Consider the following 22,129-nt stretch of genomic DNA (forward strand, 5'->3'; position numbering starts at 1 on the left):
GCAACTTTATTTTCAGAGAATTTCTGATGTTTTACAGTGTGGTCATATTTAGTGTTCAGCAAATTTTTGAGGTTGATATCCACATGGATTCTTCATATTGACCAAACAGAAAGCTGTTTGGTTTGAATATAACTCCTGTGTGAGCTGTGCTGCACATGCTAATTGCTAATGTGATTGTACCTTTATGCATACCCATGGGCAAATGAAAACTAAATTTGTAGTTCTATTGCACATCTGTCACATTCATTGTCCATGGACAAATGGACAACAACACTGAACACTGATGATTATACTAAATATCAACACTTATGGAACGCCAAACTAATTTAAACACTAGAACTACCTGCCATATGAAGATTAATAACATTGTGTTCCGTTGTGTATTATGCATGTACAGCGTCTTCAAAACGCATGTAAATATGTGGTTACATAATGAAACAATGCCTTCATCTTTCTCTAACGGAAGAGTTACAACCAACGCTCACAAAACATTCAATGCTCACCAGCCCAAAGCGATGCATTATTGATATTTTTGCTGCTATCTCTTTAAATGGGATTGGCCTGTTTTGTGTGCGTGTGCATGTGAGAGAGAAAGAGACAGCGAGTGGGAGGCAAGCTTTGTGTGGAGAAACAGAATGAACGGGCTGTTATTTTAAGCTAGGGCATTAATTCACTTGTTTAATATTTCCTTCCATACACATGTGAAGTGGTATTTTACAGGTTTGGTACTGAGAAAGGTTTACATCTCTATGGCAACATCGACATATCAAATTATCATCACCTCCGCAAGGAAATAACGGGCAGGGCTGCTGCTGCTGCTGCTGCTACTGGTATATTTATTTATTTTCCCTCATGCGTCCTGCAACGTTGTGGGAAACGCGATCGAGTCAGGCAGCGATATCTGATTTATGATGGATTAATGGTCGTGTGAGCTGCATATGAAAGAAAGGTAAGAGAATCGGCTATTAATACAGTCGATTATTCTTTAATGTGATGCATGTTTTGATCCAGCTTAGATGGCGTTTGACGCAAAGGATTCAAGGAAAACCAGGATATCAGCGACTGGTAATAACAATTGTGCCCGGGGAACAAGCACTGATAGGAAGAGGATCAGTAGTGCTGATCTGAAAAAAAGGACAAGGAAACGAGAATGCAACATTATTACCGCTCGGGTGAATGTGCATGTCTTTGGCTGTATCTCAAAACCTATAGTGTACTGCCTACCTAGGCAGCATTTTTGTACATCGGGCGCATGCTGCCTAAAAATGCTGCACGCGACTTCACTCTGCAATAAATATTTTTAGAATCACTGTCTCGTTTTTAAATAAAAACATCTAAAACGCATTTAAAACAAGATAATGTACCAATAAGAGTTTTACCCCCAAGAATAGGCCTATTACATTTATTTTTCTTCCCGTCGACAAGCAGTTTGCTTCACTTAAACCTCACTTAAGTTTGTTTGAATAATGCTCAAAACTAGAATATGCAGGGGTCCGAAAATAAACTGAATTCAAGCTTTTCAATGTCATTTAATATTGTTATAAACGAGACAAAATTACTCATTGCTGAAGACATTTTCTCGTGATGCCCAGGTAGGCAGCTCGCTAGGATTTGAGACAGTCTTTGTCTCGCTGAAGGGATGCTGAATATTCCTCATGTACATGACGTCACCTGTCCGTCTTCCTGAGGTCGAGATACACACGTTATCCTCCCCGTTTCGTGATGTAACAGGCAATTGTTTTGTTCGAGGAACGGCAACGGCGTTTACACAACGCCACAAGGCCCTGTAGAGTGTTTGTTAATATTTAGACATCTGCATGATTCCACACTTGGCGCCAAGGTTGCTCTCTGCTCGGTGTTCTACGACGACGGGAATTTAAAGGGATAGTTCACCCCAAAATGAAAAATTCTGTCATGATGTTCTCCAAACCTATATGACTTTATTATTACATGAAACAGAAAATATGCTTATCATGTGTGTTTTTTTTCTTCAGTGAATTGAAGCTTTAAACTTTAGAGCAACAAAATGGTGATTAAATGATGGCAGAATTTTTATTTTCAGGCGAGCCGTCCTGTTAATGTGTATCATCCAGAGATGATGCTGAGAGATAAAGCTTTACCAAAAGCACATGCTCATGGCCGCAAATGAAGACACACCTCTCACTACACAAGCTCAACTGTTAGGCCTATAGGATTTCTTAAAAAGTCTAGTCAGGGATTGATTCTCCTAAGCTGTTTAGAAGCTTAGAAGACCCTTAGTGATTAGGCCTACTATTCTAATTTAAAAACATCAGTGAGTTAATGAGAGTTAGGCTATGTTTAGAAAGGCACAGGATAATAATACTCTAACCATTACCGCTGAACATAGCATTGTGCGCGCTAAGTACATATTTCCTCTATGCATACCTTGATGACCTACTGCATTTGCCAGTAATGAGCAGAATATAACAGAGCTTACTACACAGAATACTGTATCCCACAATGCAATATGCTTTACTTGGCTTTCCATGTTAATTGCATGATAACAGTAATACTATATCAGCGTTTCTTCCTTGACTTACTTAATTGTACTGCTAATGTTAAGATATTTTGCACAAAAATAAACGAGGTTAAATGTGATCATACTTCTATTACATTCATTGAAAATAGCAGGCTTTATACAGTTTATGCTGCACGTGATTTTGGATGCAGTAAGCTGTTATTCCATATTGAAAATTTCTATATGATAGCTGTTGTATTTGAGAGCAAAAGAGAGATCCGATATGGGCACTTAAATCTGGCCTTTGCTCAGTATTCTTACATTAAAAATTTTTAACATATAGGACAGTAGAGACTTAACAGGAAGCAACATGAGGGGGGCGGGATCAAAAAGTATCAGAAGTCAGGACTCAGGTTGCCTAAAGCAAAACCACGCCATGTGTCGAACCTCTGTTCACCAAGCTATTGGCTCTGGCAGCATTAAAATGAAGGTCCGGATGAAACATTAACAGTGACAGATGTCTTTCTATTGGTTTGTCAGGAATAAGATCAGCGATAGCAGCTACAGCTGTAACTAATATCATGGGTGAAATTGAGCATGTGTGGAGGAGGCCCACTCAATGTTGACAACGTAGTGTACACTATCCTCACCGAGAGAGTGTAGATTACACATCTTCACTTTCATACCGAGCATCCCCCTCTCTTCAGGTCAGTTGTAAAGGCAGTTCACTCCAAGGACGATAACTATAAAGTTTTGATAATCGTTCTAATTCTATGAGAATAGAATTAGAGTAGCACAGCTATAACGATAACGACACAGAGGAACAATATTGTTGACATTTTTTTTAAATTTCCAGCTGATGAATGATAAAACACTGAAAGCTCCATCAGATTTAAAGAGCTTGAGTATTTAAAGTGGCAGATTACATAAATGCATCGAGTGCTTAAGCAGAACGCTCTTTGGTGTGAATGTGCCTTTAGCAGGTGGCTAGTTCATCAGTTTCTTACAAAGTCTACTGTCTTCCAAACTATACAGTTTTGGCTTCTCACATGGAACACCTGCTTGCATGAAGTCTTCTGCTTGCACCATATTAACCGAATTATAATGATGTTTTGGTTCCTTCTCTGTTTTAGAGACTGTACTTCATTCATTATTTATTTTTGTTCGTCTGCAGTCGGACACATGCTCCGAGAACCATTACATTAGCTAGCAGTAGCTCTTCCAGGAACAAAACAGACACAGGTGCCGATTTTCTTTTTACATTAATATAATTTGTAAACTCTGTAATGGTAGAGTGGAACCATTCCTCAGAGAGTGCAGATTTCATACTGTTGTCCCACTTACAAACTTCCAAAGACTCGGTTTAACTTCATCTAACTTTCGAAACTTAATTTGAATTCCACCGAGGAAGTCTCAGAAGTGCTCTTAAGCCACCTCTCGCTGAGAACACGACTAGATTGCGGGGTTGCTTTGAACATGCAAATCCCTCTCAAAGAGACCACTGCCAATCCTGTCCACTCCAAGGAGCTTCCACTATCCCATCTCCCCTGTTCCCTCTCGTCCCATCCCCCACTCTCATTGTGTGCCAAGCACCGCACATCTGTCCGTGGCAGAAGCGCCGGGGCTCCATTCTCTGCTTGTTTGTTGTCATATGGCTTGTGTGCTTCATCAGTAAATCCAAATAACATGGGTAAGGAGGACGGGCCTGTGGGCAAACTGAAAAGGCTTGCAAAGTGGCAGAGGGGAGAACAGATTTACTCCACGCAAACACGCTGCCAACTGTTGGGGAAATACTCTGGAAAGTTTTGAGTGATTTGCCCCTCGAGTGATGCAGACCAATTTGCCTTGTATTCGAATTTGCAAATCGACATGTTTTATAATGGCATCTTTGTAAAGGAAAAAAAACTTTCAGGCCAAACATCGCCATGAGTGTAGAAATTTGCATGACTTTCTTTCATCTGTGAAACATAAAATAAGATAATTTCATAATAAGATGAAACGCTTCAGCTGTTTTTGTCTGTAATGAAAGTTGATGGGACCCAATATTTTCCAAAAAGGACGTCCCAGCTTTATACTTTGGAAGTAAGACAATATAAACTGGAAAAATTGGTGGTGAAAAATTTTCACTCATAAATTGCTTGTAAATTTCACAAATAATTACAAATAAATGGTAGAAAGAAGCATGTGGACCCAACCAGTTGTACAAGTTGTAAAAGTTATTTTGAATAAAGTTATTTTTTTCCCAGTTTTGGCCATGAACAGACAATAATTATCCCTAGAAAAGAAGGAAGTACTTAGACGTTTCTCCGAATTTGGGATTGACCCAATATGAGTCTTTATTTTGACGTCATTATAGATTTTATTATTTTTTTGCAAATGTATTTAAGAACAGTTAAAGGCTCAGATGAAATCAAATGAAATATCCAGAGCTAAAAGCATGACAATAAGTTAACAAACAAGTTTAATCAGTTATTTAGTTGGTCTATTTGTAACCAAGTAGTTAATTTATCTTCTATAAGCTAATTCTAGCTATTCTAATCCTCTCAGCTTGATTCAGAAAGAACTTCTGTACGTGTGGCACTTTTATTTGGAAAAGTATAAAGACGCTCAGCATGCGGACACGATTTATAGCCGTGTGCTTCTAAAACACCCACCTAATTATTTAAGAGGTGCTTTTTTTCCCTTCTATATATCCAGATGAACTCCCTTGAACCCATCTGGACAGCAGCCATGCCCTTTCCATGTCTCACTTTCAAATACACGGCTGCTTAACTGTGTTTCTGGAGGTTTTCCCTGGCTACTTCCCCTTTTCAAATACTTCATGGGGGCGACAGCTGAACTGATTTGTTCTAGTGCTGGATGTGAAGAGAACAACCACATAGCTTCAGCATCTGAATTTTAAATGATTATTTGAATTTTAAATTGTTCTTAAGAATTTTAAATGACAAACAGCTATATAAGCTGATATATAAGGTGTTAACAGCCTTTATGTAATATTGTTTCGATGTATAAAAACCCATTGACTGAAATATGAGAAGACCACACACACACACACACAGCCAGAGATTATAGTTAGACCTTCGTATCGAGGGGTCACTATGTCAGAGAAATGCTGACCAACATACTGGTTATTTTAACACAGATCTAATACAATATACTTCCTGCATAAGTGAATCAGTTTTCTTATTATTGTGCAAAGTGTAAATATTGATTTTTATCACTATGGTATTGGGACGAAAAAATATACTTTATAACATAGATCCCCACCCCAAACCTCAACGTACGTTACTTCTTTTTCTTTAAAATTATACATTTTGTGCTGAAATGGAGGGTAAAGACAGCATATGGATGGGGCCTTGGCAAGCTGCCACCGATTCTTTCTTGGCACCTATCTCGGTACAGAAAGTTCCCATCAAGCCCTGTCCAAAATATGTCAGCTAGCTGTTTTTTTATATCACTTGTCCCTCTCCACTCGAACGTTTGCTGCACGTGGTTTGACATCGCATATCTGGCCCAATGAGAGTTTGATTTGCCTCAGTGCGGAGGGCCACTAGCCCTTTCTGTGCCAACTTATTGAATGATTCCGATTTTTATTAAGATCTCTTGACTGCATTGCCCACACAAGTGGCACATCTTGGTGGGCCAAAGCGCTCCTCTGCAGTGCAGAAGTGTAGCTGAAGGCATTCTGATGTGCTTCATCAGGCAGTTCAGTTGCTCTCCTTGGTGCTGAAGTTGCACTAACAGGTCCTTTTCTCTCTCTCTTTCTGTTTCCTTCACTGCCTTTCCACTAGCTACACTTTTCCTTATACATGTCACGTAGACATCTGCTATTTGAGACACTTAAAGTTCCTCTTAATTCTGGGTGCTATTTTTGTCTTCATGCTAGTTTGTTTCCTCTAACATGTATTTATTTGTGTTTTAATACAGTGTTTCCACAGTGTACCCCTACATTCCAATCAATAATGCCCTAACACCCCTTCATTAATATAAAACCTTTAGCATTGTTATTAATCTGACTAAAATGGCTATTAATAGGCTACAACATTTCACTTTAAAATGGAAACAAATGAATGTTATGATTAAAAATCAGACTCATGAAGTCTCATCTCACCTCTCTTTTTTAATGAGACACCTGAGCTTGATTGTGTTCTTTTCGCACAAACATTTGTACAGCTATCTTTGAAGATATTCATTGACACAATGCAATCCCTGGCCACTTACCCTAACCTTAACCATCACAACTAAGTGTCTAACCCCAACCTTAAACTAATTACAACCTTGTCCCTAAACAGCCTTCAAACAGGGGTGCCAGAAAGTGAGGACCAGCCAAAATCTTGCCTAAGTACCCCTAGTTCGGAATCACTGTTTTAATAAATTATAGTTTCGATTTTTTTCTGTAGATTCCAGCACTAGCACTACTGTTCTTTTCTGTTCATCAGATGTAATCTTAGAAAGCTCCACCTCTAGAGTGTGGCTGGAAATGGGGTTTGTGGTCTGCTCTTTAGTGTTTGATTTCCTAGGGAAACAAATTAGATGTGCTTTTCCCCCACTAGTTTTCAAAAGCTGTGAAATGAGTTGTGCATTTGCATAGTTTTTACCTAGATTGTGTTTGTCCTGTGAAGGTTTAGTGGTCATTCAGTCAAAACACTCTCATGCAAAATCAACATTTTTGCTTTTCTTTATGTAAATCCATGTCATTTGCTTTTAATCATTCTGCATTCAAAATCACTATAGGGTGTTTATGGTATAAGTGTTTGAGCTGCGGAGATAGTCACGGCAGGGCTTATTGAGAAAAATGTCTGAAAGCAAGCAACACTCATTGACATTTTACACTTGAAGCATTAGTGCTCAGAGCACGCACACCTGCATGGAGGTTTTAAGGTGGACCAGAGTGTTGAAAAGGCGGCTGTTTCAGAGTATATTCTTCAGTCAACCTCTTTTCTCAGAACAATTCTCAGTCCTGTTTAGTTATTTTATCACTGTTTCGATTTCACTGAATCTTCAATCTTTTTCTTTGTTCATTCTTTGTGCTGCAATGTCTCTGCAATTCTGCAGTGTAGTTTACAAATTTTCACTCACTCTTAATGCATACGGTAAACTATCTGACTATATTGTGAATAATAAATGAACCTGAGAGTGCGTGAGCGAACACCTGCATTGATGTGTGCAATAAAGTAAAGCAGCTGACGCTCATGTTATGTCATGCACCTCTTGAGTTCACTATCAAGGGGTACATCAAAAGATCAAATTTCTAGGTTTTTGTTCATTCTTTCCATCCAGACATTTATCAGTGACTGCAGATAAAAACAGCTAATGTCATTGTTCTTACTATGGCAATCGATGTAGATATATCAGATATTGAACAAACAGATCCAATTACTTGCTAAATAACAGCGAGTAGCCAGTCAGTCTTAAAGATCGGATTTGAAACACAAATCTAATTTGTTCAGTGTTAACCAAGCCTCTGAATCTACGTCTACTGTTACAAATATTAGGCTACAGTGGGGCTAAAAACCCCTCTTAAGCCTTTACAAAATGTGTGGAAAAAAGTTGTTTTCATTAAAAATTATGTACATATAAATGCAGCTAAATTCATTTTTACCAAAAGTGTAAAAAAGCTGAGGACTGAAAAGATTATCAAATTAACAGTGTTTTTGTCTTTTCTTTGTTGTCTTTTGAATTTTAGCCCCCAAAATAAATAAAAAAACCTTAAGAAAATGTAACATCTACTGAAAGAGAGAAGCACATAATAATATTACTAAAATTGCTAAAAATATTTATCTATGAAATGGTTGGCAGAGCAAGTATAAATCTGTCATGGAGAAAAAAAAAAAAAACTGTTATTGTTTAGCCCTGCCATAGAAATGAACACTTTCTTAAAAGCTGTGATCACATTTATGCATAGTGTGAAAAAAATATTTTTTAATCATAATAATATATTTTTAAATATCACTGTCAAGATGTTATTGTATCTAAGAGCAATGATTCAACTCTGGTCTATTCACAGGGTTCCAATGCTGAATATGTCCACTCCCAGTGACCTCAAGTCTCCCTGCGTGACCCGAAACGGCATGGTCAAGTTGCCCCCCCAGCCCAACGGCCTCGGTTCGGCCAGCATCACTAAAGGCACTCCAGCTGCCAAGAATCGCCTGTGCCAGTCATCCTCCGTGCCCACCATCTTGCCTCCCCCTAGCCTCCCCTATCACCTGGAGCCTCTGCCCACAGCGGCCTCACTGCTGGGCCCCGACCTGGACACGAGCCCCGTGACTGCCATCAAACCTCCCCTCCGGCAATTTACCATGCCCCTGCTGGAGAGACAACTGGTGCTGGACGAGAAGGTGCTGAACCGGCTCTTATGGTACTTCACCACGGCAGAAAAGTGCATTCTAGCCCAGGTGTGCAAGACGTGGCGGAAAGTGCTCTACCAGCCCAAGTTCTGGGAAGGTGTGACGCCCATTCTACATGCCAAGGAACTCTACACTATCCTGCCCAATGGGGAGAAAGAGTTTGTTAGCCTGCAGGCTTTTGCTCTCAGAGGCTTCCAGTTCTTCTGTCTGGTGGGAGTCTCGGATTTGGACATTTGTGAGTTCATCGACAACTATCCGCTGTCGAAGAAGGGAGTCAAGTCTGTCAGTCTAAAGAGGTCGACTATAACGGATGCGGGACTTGAGGTAATTATAGATTCCGGGATGCCATGCTGTCTTTTATTTGACTATAAAGAAATTCAGATATCATTCATATGCAAGCAACTATATGTATAATGTGTAATGGTAAAAATCTATCAGCTGGTAGAGATTTATACCAAAAGTATAAAAAAGCAAAAAAACAAAAAAAACACGAACACTGCAAACGGCAACTTCCAACAAAATAATGGCCAACTTGTTAATTTATGAATAATTAACATTCTGCTTTGCTTTTTTATTCAATAAAATGAATTACATTTAATGTACTCTTTTAACATGTCTGGGGTTCAGAAGTCCTCATACTTGGTAAAATACTATAGACCAATATGGAGTCGACGTCACAGTTAACGTCACTTGCAGCTGCGTGCACATTGTGGTGGCGGAAAAACACTGGTAACAAAAATATATTTTTGTGCCTTTGGATGTCCTTTTTTATTCTTTTATTCCATGGCTTCCATAGACTGCTTCTTTAAAATTGTAATTTTCTGCCACCAGATAGGCTCCGCCCACAAAAACTGTCATCACTGTTGACAAACAAACACTGAATTGGTCTATAGGCCCTAGTGGTTTATGGAAACTACAGCAAATATTATTGTTATTATTTATTTATTTTTGTGTGTTTCAATTTGCTCCAATAGCAAAAAAAAAAAAAAAAAAACATCAACAATAGTATTTTTAAAAGGTTTTACAAAAAAAGAAAGAAAAAAAAGAGATTGATTATGCTGGTCATGTCAACACAGTCTGTGCAAGGGGACAATTTGTTAAGTATTTAATTCAAAATTACTGAGTAATTATGAAAAGTTCATGCAGTCTTTTAAACATGAGTTGAACCATGATTACTCCTAAAAATAAATCCTTAAAATTTAAGATCTCCATCATTTACCGCCCACCCCTATTAAGTATGATTAAACAATTAGCTGGATCGGAATGCGGTCGGAATATCCAACATACATGGTTAGAAACAACTGTGTTTTGCAAGAACATGCAGCAATGATCACACTCATCACACTTGTCTCTATGCTGTTGCTATTCTAGGACTGAGCTTTTGTTGCCATGGTGAACTCTCAAATTGTTCGTGACGGCATCCAAGCTTTTTTCCCCTCAGATATGCAAACCAGCATGTGCAATGATATAGGCTGTGGAGCTTCTTCTGTCTGAGAGAGGACTGTGAACCTCAGGCTTGTTTGTGAATTATATAGGGCAGGGAAGGGCAGATATCACAGCACAAGGCTTGGATCATGACCAAGTACTCAATAAGAGAGCAGAGTCCTGCCTTCAAGAGTTGTTTTTCTTGCCTGAAATTAGCTCTTTCATTTGCATTTTTCTTAGCCATTGGTCCCTTCACTATAAATCAGATGCCCCTGAAACATTTAAGTGATTAAAAACAGAAATGTGCACATTGTTCCCTTTTTTCTTTGGCTCAGTAACTAGGTCAGCGGGGTCACACAATCCATTAGTTGTGGACTAGTGGCGGCTGCTGGTCTTTCAAAGAGGGGAAGCTAATTTTCGGCCTACATCATAAAAATTGTCCATTTATTTATACGTAAATTCTGCCCTACGTTCCTTTTCAAGAAAATGCTCTGTGACCCTGTCGTACCAACTAGGCGTCTTTTCCAGTGACGCTAGCCTAGCCTACTGTATGAATGAATGAATGAATGAACAAACAATCTAAAAAAAAAGATATTAAACTCGACGGAGGAAATGTGGGAATTAGGTTAAACTGAAACAAGGAATGTGGTGTATAATAGGGTTGTCACGATACCATAAAAATGTCTTACGATACTATACCAGCTTAATTTATAATTCAGTTCTACAAAATGAATCAAAATTTAATAAATAAATAGATGTAAGTGAAAATAGACAATATTATTCTATGAATACTTAATTAACGTGAATGAATGACTGGCTATTGTTATCCATGAAATGATCTAAACATCTTAGCACTGCACAGAAGCTGCATGAAGTGACATTTAGATGTGGCATTTATTCATTTAGACTGTATTTATAATTGCATAAATAATGTTATGAGATTAATGTTTTAAATACTAAATTCTGAATATAGAAATATGTTGGAAAATAATGTAATATGCCTACTTTTAGACGGGAAACTTAAAAACGGCCAGCAGGTGGCAGAAGTTCGTGATTGAATCACTGAGTCATTCAAATGATTCTTTCAAAACGGCTGAATCCTTCAGGAGAGAATCAAATGACTGTTTTATGAATGACTCAGTGAATCAGTGATTCGCCCAAGACAACCCGGATTTGGATTCGAACACAAACTAAACAAAAACAGCACTCTTGCTGGTGTCGTATTGCCAAAGTGTCAGGAGCATTTTTGCTCGCATATCTTGAAATTTCCGAGTTAGCAGCATGTATATTAAAACATAACATTATAAATGAAAAAAAAAAAAAATATATAATGATTGATAAGAACCAAGTGCAAAGCCGCGATGGGACTGAGCTCGAATAGCTTCAGTGGCAGCGACTTTTTATAGTACAAAATCGCTGTCAATCAAACTGAGATGCAGTCTTTCGACAGACCCTCCAATCAACACGCAGAAGCCCGGAGTCCAGGCACGCCCACTCCTCCATTCACCCCAGAGACGCTGAGCGTCTGTGGGCGGGACATAATCGCAGCATTTATCCAATGACCGTCTAGTTTCGAAGCACTGAAAAAAACTGTTCAAAGCAGCCCCATTGAAGTCAATGGACGCTCGGCTTCAACAGAGAAATACACTGAAGCTACGGGGATGTATGAGAAGGAAATCGAGTCCGACCTGCTATATGTAGCTGATTCTGAACGAACTCGTCTTCGAGATGAACGTGTTCTAACGCATTTTTAGTCAATAAAATTTTAACACAAGAGTACATATTTGACCATTAATTTTTTGACATTATAGGGGAAGCTGAGTTTCCCTTGCAGTCTTATTAAAGAAATCCCCACTGTTGTGGACCACCTAAACGCAGACATTTGCTGTTAATCCCAGGAATTAGTTTAAATATTCATGTGTTCGTTATTTGGGCCATACACTGGATATATATATTTTGGACCATCTTTAATTTCTCAATGTACATCAATCAGGGGTGCATTTCCCAAAAGCATTTTTAGCCAACTATGGTCGCAAGTTCATTTAAACTCTACTGGTAACAACAGAACTTGCGACCATAGTTGCTTTTGGGAAACGCACCCCAGGTTAGGAATTAGCCCAGTATTAGAATAGGTAAAATAATCCTTCGTTTCTATAAGACAAATGATTGGAAGTGCTTAAGATATACCAATCTGCATGACCATTGTTATTTTTTTTATTATTATTATTTCCATTTTGTCTTGTTTTAAAAATTAAAGAAAGAGGCACTGAAGGAATGTTAAAGGCTCTATTGACAGCATTTGTAGCATAATGTTGATTACCACAGGAAATAAGTTTGACATTTAATTATGTACCTTATTAATTTAAAAAGAAGCAAAATATAGTAACTACACATCTAACCAAACATATGGGGTCTCTTGAATTAAATTCGTTCTGTGACATAACATAAGGACTTGGCTCATCTAACAGTAACAAGTGTGCTGTTGATCACTCACTGATGATATTGTACAGTAGGCCTAATATTGGGTGTCCATACACATCAGGTTATTTCCCACGACGGCGTTGGGGTGCACATCTCACAAATTGAATCCCATAATGTTCCTTGTCTATTCCAAACTTTGCGAAAGTTTGTTTACTTGCTTTTTTTTTTTGTCTGCAACTGGCAACAAGCAGGTGTCAGATGTCTGCAATGCACAGCTGCGATTTCAAAATTACACTCGGAATCGATTCTGAACTTTGGTTCGACTCCGAATAGTTAAAGAAAGAATCGTGATGCAGAAGAACAGTTCCGTTCTGCTACAGTATGTTCTGTGCATTAAGCAGAAATGATTGCTGAAATCACAAACATAAATATTTAATCTCATATGCATATAAGTAACTATTTAATAAAGACATCGATAAATGAGTGAGTCGGTGAGCAGGAAAAGTGAAATGACCGTTCATTTTTAATGTGTGCGAGCGCGCGGCTTTCTGTGCAGAATAGTAGAACGTAAAAGCAAGCCTTCAGATTTATGATTTCCATTCTTCTCCCTTTACGCATAACCACGGTTTATTATTTTCAGTGATAAATTTGGATTTATGACATACATCTGATAACTATAACACACGTTGACATTTTCTAGATTTAACTGAAGACAGCAACTACTCAGAACTACTCATTTGATGTTCTATGAACAGATTTAACCAATGAGAAATGTTTTGTATTTGTTTTATTAGGTTGTCCTGCATTGTTTTTGGGAAAGTTAATTTATGGAGAAAACAAAGCAATTAGAGAATGTTTAGAGTAGAAAACGTTTAGCCATTAGAGCCATTAGTGAATAAGTTCAAAGGCATCCCTGCAACATTATGGGAACGTTCTGGGTTTTCAAACTTTTCCCGAAGCCTCTCGAGCACTGCGCATTTTAGATGTTTCCCTTATTTAACACAGTTGAATTAACTCATCAGCTGTTTAGTATAGTACTATATTATCTGAGCTAGGTCTGTTTAATAAGGGAGACTGTTTGAAAACCCCTGTTCCAGGATAATGCTCTGAATGTTTATTAAGCTTTGGACAACTTGCACTGCAGTAGAAGCACATTTGCAGTTGTGTGTATGCTTGACATAACATTGCTTCTCCATCCTGAACTCTTCAGGTGATGCTGGAACAGATGCAGGGTCTGATGCACCTTGAACTCTCCGGCTGCAATGATTTCACAGAAGCTGGCCTGTGGTCCAGCCTGAATGCACGGCTTACCTCTCTCAGCGTCAGCGACTGCATCAACGTGGCAGACGACGCCATCGCCGCCATTTCTCAGCTCCTTCCCAACCTATCGGAGCTCAGCCTGCAGGCCTATCACGTGACCGACACGGCCATGGCCTACTTCACCGCCAAGCAAGGCTACACCACCCACACGCTGCGCCTGAACTCCTGCTGGGAGATCACCAACCATGGCGTAGTTAACATGGTGCACAGCCTGCCAAACCTCACCTCCCTCAGCCTGTCAGGCTGCTCGAAGATCACTGACGATGGTGTGGAATTGGTTGCAGAGAATCTGAGGAAGCTCCGGAGTCTGGATCTGTCCTGGTGTCCCCGTATTACTGACATGGCCCTTGAGTATATCGCCTGTGACCTACACAAGCTGGAGGAGCTGGTTCTGGACCGGTGAGTGTGCTGAGTTTGCAGTATATGGAGTGCAAAATAAATCTTGCTTGTATTTCATCTTACAGAGCCTCATTGGGAGTAAATTTGGTACATGGAAAGAATGATTACTATAATCATATTGTGTGCTTATGACTCTCTTTATATGGCTGTATTCAGGTGTGTGCGGATCACAGATACAGGCCTGGGTTACTTATCTACCATGTCAACTTTGAGAAGTCTCTACCTGCGCTGGTGCTGTCAGGTAAGTGTTTGTGCAACTGTTTGGGTCAGCTTAATGGGATAGTCTTATTATGAAATTAAAGTTATCCATTAACTTTTTTATTATCACAATTAGGTTCAAATTTATATATTAAATCATTTATAGCATGTCACATGACCGAAACATTTCCCTGTACTTTTAGGTGCAAGACTTTGGGTTACAGCATCTATATGGCATGAGGAGCCTTCGTCTTCTCTCTCTGGCAGGTAAAAACACTCTGGATGTGCTGATACTGCAGCATGCAATGATAAAGCCCTGATAAAGTTCAATAATGGAACGACACTGTATGTTTGGAAGTAGATTGTTTCTGTGAATACCTGAGCTTAATCATGTTATGGAAGAAAGCTCAGTTAATCCCTCAAAAACAGATAATGCTGTCAGAGTAAAAATATATTGCTTTGGAACAGAAAGATAAACTTTCCTTTTAGTTAATGAACACATAATCATGGTGTGATATACAAGTCTAATTCAAAATGACATTTGCAGATTAGAAATATCTGCCTGTTCTAACAGTAGCTGTGCATAAGGATTTTTGTTTCCCCCACATAGCTTCATACAAAGGGCTCAAGTACCCCTTCATCCAGACCAAGCAAGTTCCTTTTACATAATTATAGTCAATGTCATATAACATGATAAACTTCACTTTTAAACTACAAACTTTAAGTTTCTGTGGTTGAAAACACTTCCTCTCAAACTGAAACATATCTGTTAGTTGAACTGCATTTAGCTTGATTAGAGGCATTTGATGGAATTAAAACAGGAAAGAGCGGTTTGTTGTCATTGAGACGTGGGTAAGTGTGTGCAAGTAAAGTGCTTTCTTGTAAAAAGCTATATATATATATATATACAGTATATAGAGTACACTAAACATGTAATTATTTCCTTAAAAAGTAACTAAATGTTTTAAGCCATTCATTAAAAAAACAATTATAAATAATTCTTAATTACTTAATATAAAATCTTAATATTAAGAAAAATGTATCCTTATAATCTTTTATAATCTATAATCCATTGGCTTTGGTAAAGGATTTGGTTCAGAACTACAAACACTAATAAAAAGTATTAAAAACTACAAACATGGCAGATGTGTGCGACATACAGTTAAGTAGATTGAGGTTTAGATAAAGGGTTTGAACTATTAACATTTAACCTGGTTAAAAAAATAATTAATATATTATTATTTCATCTGCAACAACAATGTGAACTTTTATAAACATCTGTTTGGATATTATCTTTTAAATGCATGAACAGAGTTCTCTGCATAAAGACCCACAGCTGGCAGATCAATGTGCTACTTCTTTTCTCTCCAATATGGTAGGAAGTTAAATGAAATGAAATATGGAGGACGTTAACCTTGACAAGATTTACAGTGACAGGGTGTGTGTAACTATGCGTCAGAGCGGTCCGTTAAAGATGCAATGACGTGATAGTATATCCCAAAGCTTGCCTAGTCTTCTACTACACACTCAAAAGGTGGACTTTTTCTTCACCTAAAGAGTACGTACTTTAAGTCCGTAGTAGAAGTAGGCACATTGGGATGCAGCATTGTTGTCACACAGCATTATAAACAGGAAGTGAGCTGCCGAGTGGAGGTGGCTGTTAGCGTTTGTATTTAACCAGCTCTCATTTACTCTGTCTCAGGGTGCCCTCTGCTGACCACTACTGGCCTATCAGGCCTGATCCAACTGCAGGAGCTAGAGGAGCTGGAACTGACCAACTGCCCGGGCGCCACAGCCGAACTCTTCAAATACTACTCCCAGCATCTGCCGCGCTGCATGGTCATCGAGTAGAGCAAAGAGTTTCATGGGCACCAGCACCCACCACATCACCAAAACCTCCTCCTACAGACTGATGATAAACCCAACTTCATCCTGGACCCACAGGAAGAATCAACGAGAGAAATTGAATGGAAGTTTTTTTCTGGAGGGGTGATAAAGGATCATTGACATGGAAGACAAAAAGGGAAATCTGAAAGAAAAGGTCGGAACGGGCCTGGACTGACGAGCGAGAGGGAAAATGTACAAAGCGCAGTGGGTCAGAGGCTAGATCTTTCATTAAATAACATGACACATAGGAATCAGCCCCCACACATACATGAAACATGTTCCTTCACTGAACTGTGAGACTAGCTTCCATGTCTCATCCAAAACTGTTTATCTTGAAGTGACAAAGGTGTGCGCTGCCTGTTTGAGCTGTCTCTCATATCCAGGGAAAGGTAGAGAGGAACCGAAACGTTTAAGGGAAAGAACGAGGTTAAGGAGCCACTGCAACAGGGTCTCTTCGCTTTTGTCCAGCGCCATCCGGGTCTCTCGCTCCCCTCAGTGGTGCTGCCGCTCCATCTCTGTGTCTTATCAAGGGAAAAAATCGAGAACTTTAGAGATGAACAGCTACGTAGATTTTCACATCAACGCTACTTGCTTTTTGTCATGCAGTTCTCTTTTTGTCTTTTTTTTTTAAATATTATTTTTTTAAGTATTATTTTTGATGATAAGGATTACTGTGAAACATTTATGGTATGAGTTCGAGGTTTCGGACACTTTGAATAAGATGGAAATCCAGGTACGGTGAAGGTACAGTATTAAGAGGTACTGTCCTTTGAAAGGAACCAGCATAATCAGAAGTCAGGAGGTTATTTTTCCCAGCAGATTGCTCTTTTAAAGACATTTCCAGATATTTTGAGTCGGGGAGAGCGGGGCGGATCAGAACTGCTCATGCATTTTAATATAGTTCAAAGGGACTGTGGTTTGTACAAAAGATAGCTTGGCTTTTTCATCTGCCTGGTTTATTTTAATTCCATTTTGATGTCAATTGATATTAGTGGCTTATGTGCAGGTTTCCATATTAATCCTGATTCAATTGAGATGAGATCTTTGAGTGATCCCATAATGCACCTGGACCATGTGACAGCCTTTCATAGACTGAAACTGCACGTCATTGCTTACTTGTCACCAGGCCAAACCATTACAGCAGCGGACAGCATGGCAGTTCTACCATAGTTTCTTACAGTACGGGCGCAGTGTCTCTTTCAGCCCGAGTGCTTTTAAATACATCTGATGAATACGGTTTACAGTGATTTGCATCAAATGCAGAGGCAGGCCAGTGTAATTAAAGTGATCACAAACATCCCACACAAGCTTATTACAGTAGTCTCTCTTCATCTAGCAGTTTTGCTTCCCCATTAAGCAATACCCACATGTCTGCTTTTAGATTAGCAGCGCCTCTTTTGATTTTCAGAGGTGCCGGTTCTTCGCCCTCACAATTGTGCTCATCTGTGGTGCCTACCTCATTTTATCATGGGGTATGTAGAATACAGGTCCGCATGGGAATTTGCAGAAACCAGCCATGCATTTGTTTTTTTTCCCCAAACCACTCCATACCCCACCCCGAACCCTGCATTTGTCCTCTCAGGAGATTAACGTGCTGCTCAGATCATCTCAGATGGGTTTGCTGTGATGTTGATGACCTTAACGTTCACCTACTCAAACCTAACAGATGCAAAGTGGCAGAAAAAATGGCGTGGTAAACAATCTTAGATTGGCGAATAATTGATATAAAAGCGACCCCAAAGTTCTAACTAGTGAAATGTTTACCTCTGAATATTCTAATCATCTGTGGACATATATGGTAGTAGTGCATGCAATATGGTACTTTTTTCTTCAGGAAAGTGTGCAGAAATGTACTAGTCATCTCTGAGATTTTAGGCATGCTGTCCCATTCAAAGCACGGCTGGTTAGCGCCCCTGCTGGTACATGCCCGAACTACATCATCTGGATGCAAAAAGCAGCCATCCAAAATTAGCAACATATTTTGACTTAATAACTATCTTTTAAAAACAAAGCTTCCTAAAGTGATGGCACTGAAGAACCATATTCAGTTTTCCAAAGAATCTTGCAGTGAACATTTCTTTTAACAACGATTATGCCAGTAAGGAACCTTTATTTTGTGTACGGTTGAGATTAATGACAATTCTAATTGATTGCTAGCTTTCTCCAGCTATTACAAACCTCTTATATTCAAACATTAAGCTAATCTTACTCCAAAAAGTGTAGAACAAAACAGATGGAAAAATTCCAACATCACAGTCTTTAAGTTTAAGTTTAACACTTCACTATCCCACTCTAAATTCACTAGGCTTTACAGATAACAGATTATATCTTCTAAAAGACACATTAGCATAAACATTAGCACTCACCTCAGACAGTCGATCTCTCTTCTTGTATATAGTGACCTGTTTAATGGGGGGGTCACAGCTAATCAGGGTTAGCGGCTGCTGCTTATCCAGGCGAGATCCCCTGACACTTTTAATCTCACTACCTTGTGTGACTTTATCTTTTGAATCATTGAAGTTGTTGCATATTTATTTGCTTTTACTTATCATTGGTAGTGGGTTAATTTATTGACACGATGCACATATTTATTTATTTATTACATTTCCGAGGATTGTACGAGGTTTATTTAGAAGTAGAACGTGTTTTTTTGATGGGGTCTGCTATGGAAATTGGAGTTGAGCTTTATTCAGATGAATTGAACCTTTTTTTAAAACCATGGTTTCGACGGTTAGAATAACCGCGGTCTCCGAGGCACGTGTTTTTTTTTTGGCGGGCAGACTGTTGACACATAGCTTACAGAAGAATGGAAGGGCAATAACTTGTTGACAGAGGCCTGGCTGACAGTGAGTTGACCTACCTTTTCTAACCCTACCGCTGCCCATTTTCTCTTGTTTAATGACTAATTTAGTTCACCTCTTTTGGTTTTGGTTGTAAAATGGATGTAAGTTGAGAGACGCTGTCATAAAGTCTAGTAGCCTAATAGTGAATCGGCATTGTGTCCGGGATTGGATGTTAAATATTCTGCACCAGTTCATATGCCTGCGCTCAAATTGTAGCTCTGTTTGGTTGCTTTGAGGTATCCTGATAACTATTAGAAGACATGTTGCAGTATTTACACTCATTTGATAGTCTTACAAAGAATGCAACAGGTTTTATTCACTAGCAAAGATCTGAAGGAAATCCAATCAAAGCGCTTTTCATTTTGTATGTCTCCATAATAGAAACAACCATTTGAGATGAATGAAATAAAGAGAGATTATTAATATATCGCTAAGGCATTGCATAGTATTTGAGGACAACTGTATGAAACTGTCGGAGATATTGTATTAATCTTGTATAAATACTATCGTTTTCACTTCCAAACCAAGCCTATTCCCTCTTTGTATAGAATGAGAGTTTATGTGTGTGGGAACTTTTTCACCTAATAGAACCCTAAATATAAATATAATAACTCATGCACTAACCCCACTGTAATCTGTAAATATCTATCAATATTTCGAGGTCATCTGTCAGAAGGTTTCAGCTGTTTTTGAGGCTGCCTGGCTCTAAGCGCACACGTCCATACCGCTTTAAACGAGCCAACGGAGAAACCCGGTCGAGAAAGAGGCAAGATATGCAAAAAGGTTGATGTCTTTTAGCGATAAGTAACATCAGCAATGGATAGTATAAAAGACTTCAGCTTGTTTCACATTGTACATTGAGCTAATATCAAAGACATGTTAATACGGGCTACATACAAGAACATTAACAAATGTTTATTGTGTGTCTACACTGACATTACGCCTGCTGCCTTCCTCATACGATCGAGGCAGGGTTACTTTTCCGAGTCAATGAAATACTGGTACTACTGTGTGAATTTCTCTTTCTTACCAGACAAATCTGGCTGGCAGATATGGAGTGGTTCTGTCTGATTTACACTGTAAATTTAAACCATTTTCAAGGCCGGTTTCCACAAAGAGTGCTCCTCTGTTCTTGCTCTCTGAAGGGGTTTTACTAGCTTACCACATCCAGAGTGTGTTGGCAGTTTCTGTTCACCCTCCAGCTTGCTTTTAACTCTAAATGTTTGGCGCTTCTAATTGTTAAGCGAATAGAATAAATCATCTGTTCCTCTAACTCTTCCCAACTAACATATGTCAGGATTGTTTCTTTTATAAAATTTGAGAACGACATGATGCAACAACAGAAAACAGCTCTTTTGTTGGCTCTTTGTATGTACTTGTACATGTAATACTAAACCAATATTAGTAATGTTTTTGACATTCATACAGGGTCCGTAACAACGACTTTTATTCTGGTGCAAACACTTGGTTTGGGTGACTGTGGTTCAACAGCCTAATGAGCAATGTTAAATATCTGCCTCACACTGATTATCTAAAATGTTTCACTCATTTATTTGGTATTTTATTTATCAGTTCTCAGTTCTTTAGGGTACATTTCTTTCTGTAAATACTGTTGTAGTGGTTAATTTAAAATGAAAGAGAAAAAAGACTAAGTTTTATGAACTCCATCTCATGGCTGCAGTGCCTTGTCAGACAAGCGTTGTTGTTTTCAGTTGGTTGGTTCCAGTCTGCACCGTTTTAGTAAAAGTTGTACAAAATAAGCACCATATTTGCGTCATTAATTTTCTCTGACGTTAAATTATTAAAGGTGTAGTTCACCCCAAAATGTATTTAATGATCAAACTGTACGGCTTGCTTCTTTGGAACAACATATAAGGGTGATAAGGTGAATAAATTAATGATTTTTCATTTTTGGGTGAACTATTCTTTTAAGACATGTTGTTAGCTGATACTGTATGTTGCTTCCTGAATGTGCATGCACACACAAACACACACACAAACACATCTACCTATTCTGAGACACACCGTTTATATTAAGTGTTTTGACCCCAGAGACCTTTTTTTTTTTTTTTTTTAATGAAGAAGGCTCTAAAAATGAAGAAAAGCTTATTTGAGCTTTGCAGGTTAACAAAAACCTATCCCACAGAGCTTGATAAAAGATGTTTCAATCAGGCGGTTGGGGCTCTGCTTTATAAGCATGTGTTATATAAGAGTGTTAAGTAAGCTATTTTGGCAAATTTAGCCTGATGTTAACACTCCCGAAGCAAGTCACAAAGAAAACGTCTTCACTTGGCACCCAGTAGCTTTCACAAATAATAAAAACACAAACAAGGACATCAGAAGAAGAAACCGGATCAAAGGTAAAGCGACTGTTGAAGTCATTGTACATACAACTATCACATAAACATATTATGAACATACACTACTGTTCAGAAGTTTGGAGTCGGTAAGTTTTTGTTTTTTAAGAAATTAATTTTATTCAGTAAGGATTCATTAAATTGACCCAGTGTCAAAAGGTGTATTTTTCTTGACTTTTTTTTTTAGACTAAAGTGTAAAAAGATACTTCTGGACTTCACCAAGCAGCACAACCATTTCCAACTAATAATAAAATAATAACAATGATAATAATAATATAAAAATGTTTCATAAGTGCCAAATCAGCATACTGGAAAGATTTCTGAAGGATAATATGACACTAAAGACCGGTGTAATGGCTTCTGAAAATTCAGCATTGCCATTACAGAAACAAATTACAATATATTAAAACGATATTTGAAATTTTAATTAGTTTTTGGCTACTTATGTACAA

At 38.5% G+C, this 22,129-nt stretch overlaps 1 protein-coding gene across 1 annotated transcript; it reads left to right on the forward strand.

The window, feature by feature from the left end:
• The first annotated feature begins 594 nt into the window (after positions 1-594).
• On the forward strand, positions 595-22,125 carry fbxl16 (F-box and leucine-rich repeat protein 16). The gene is made up of 6 exons (XM_058770870.1): positions 595-949; positions 8,487-9,150; positions 13,883-14,391; positions 14,548-14,632; positions 14,793-14,856; positions 16,292-22,125. Exons 1-6 carry the CDS (start codon positions 939-941, stop codon positions 16,438-16,440), a joined length of 1,482 nt encoding a protein of 493 aa, XP_058626853.1. The 5' UTR covers positions 595-938; the 3' UTR covers positions 16,441-22,125.
• Positions 22,126-22,129: the final 4 nt, after the last annotated feature.

The sequence above is a fragment of the Onychostoma macrolepis genome, chromosome 03, assembly GCF_012432095.1.
Source record: "Onychostoma macrolepis isolate SWU-2019 chromosome 03, ASM1243209v1, whole genome shotgun sequence".
Classification (NCBI taxonomy): Eukaryota; Metazoa; Chordata; class Actinopteri; order Cypriniformes; family Cyprinidae; genus Onychostoma; species Onychostoma macrolepis.

What these genes read in the sequence shown, in the direction of transcription:
- fbxl16 (XM_058770870.1), top strand. An exon ending in TAACGGATGCGGGACTTGAG is followed by an intron (nt 9,151 to 13,882) that starts GTAATTATAGAT and finishes TGAACTCTTCAG; the next exon opens with GTGATGCTGGAACAGATGCA. An exon ending in TCGTCTTCTCTCTCTGGCAG is followed by an intron (nt 14,857 to 16,291) that starts GTAAAAACACTC and finishes ACTCTGTCTCAG; the next exon opens with GGTGCCCTCTGCTGACCACT.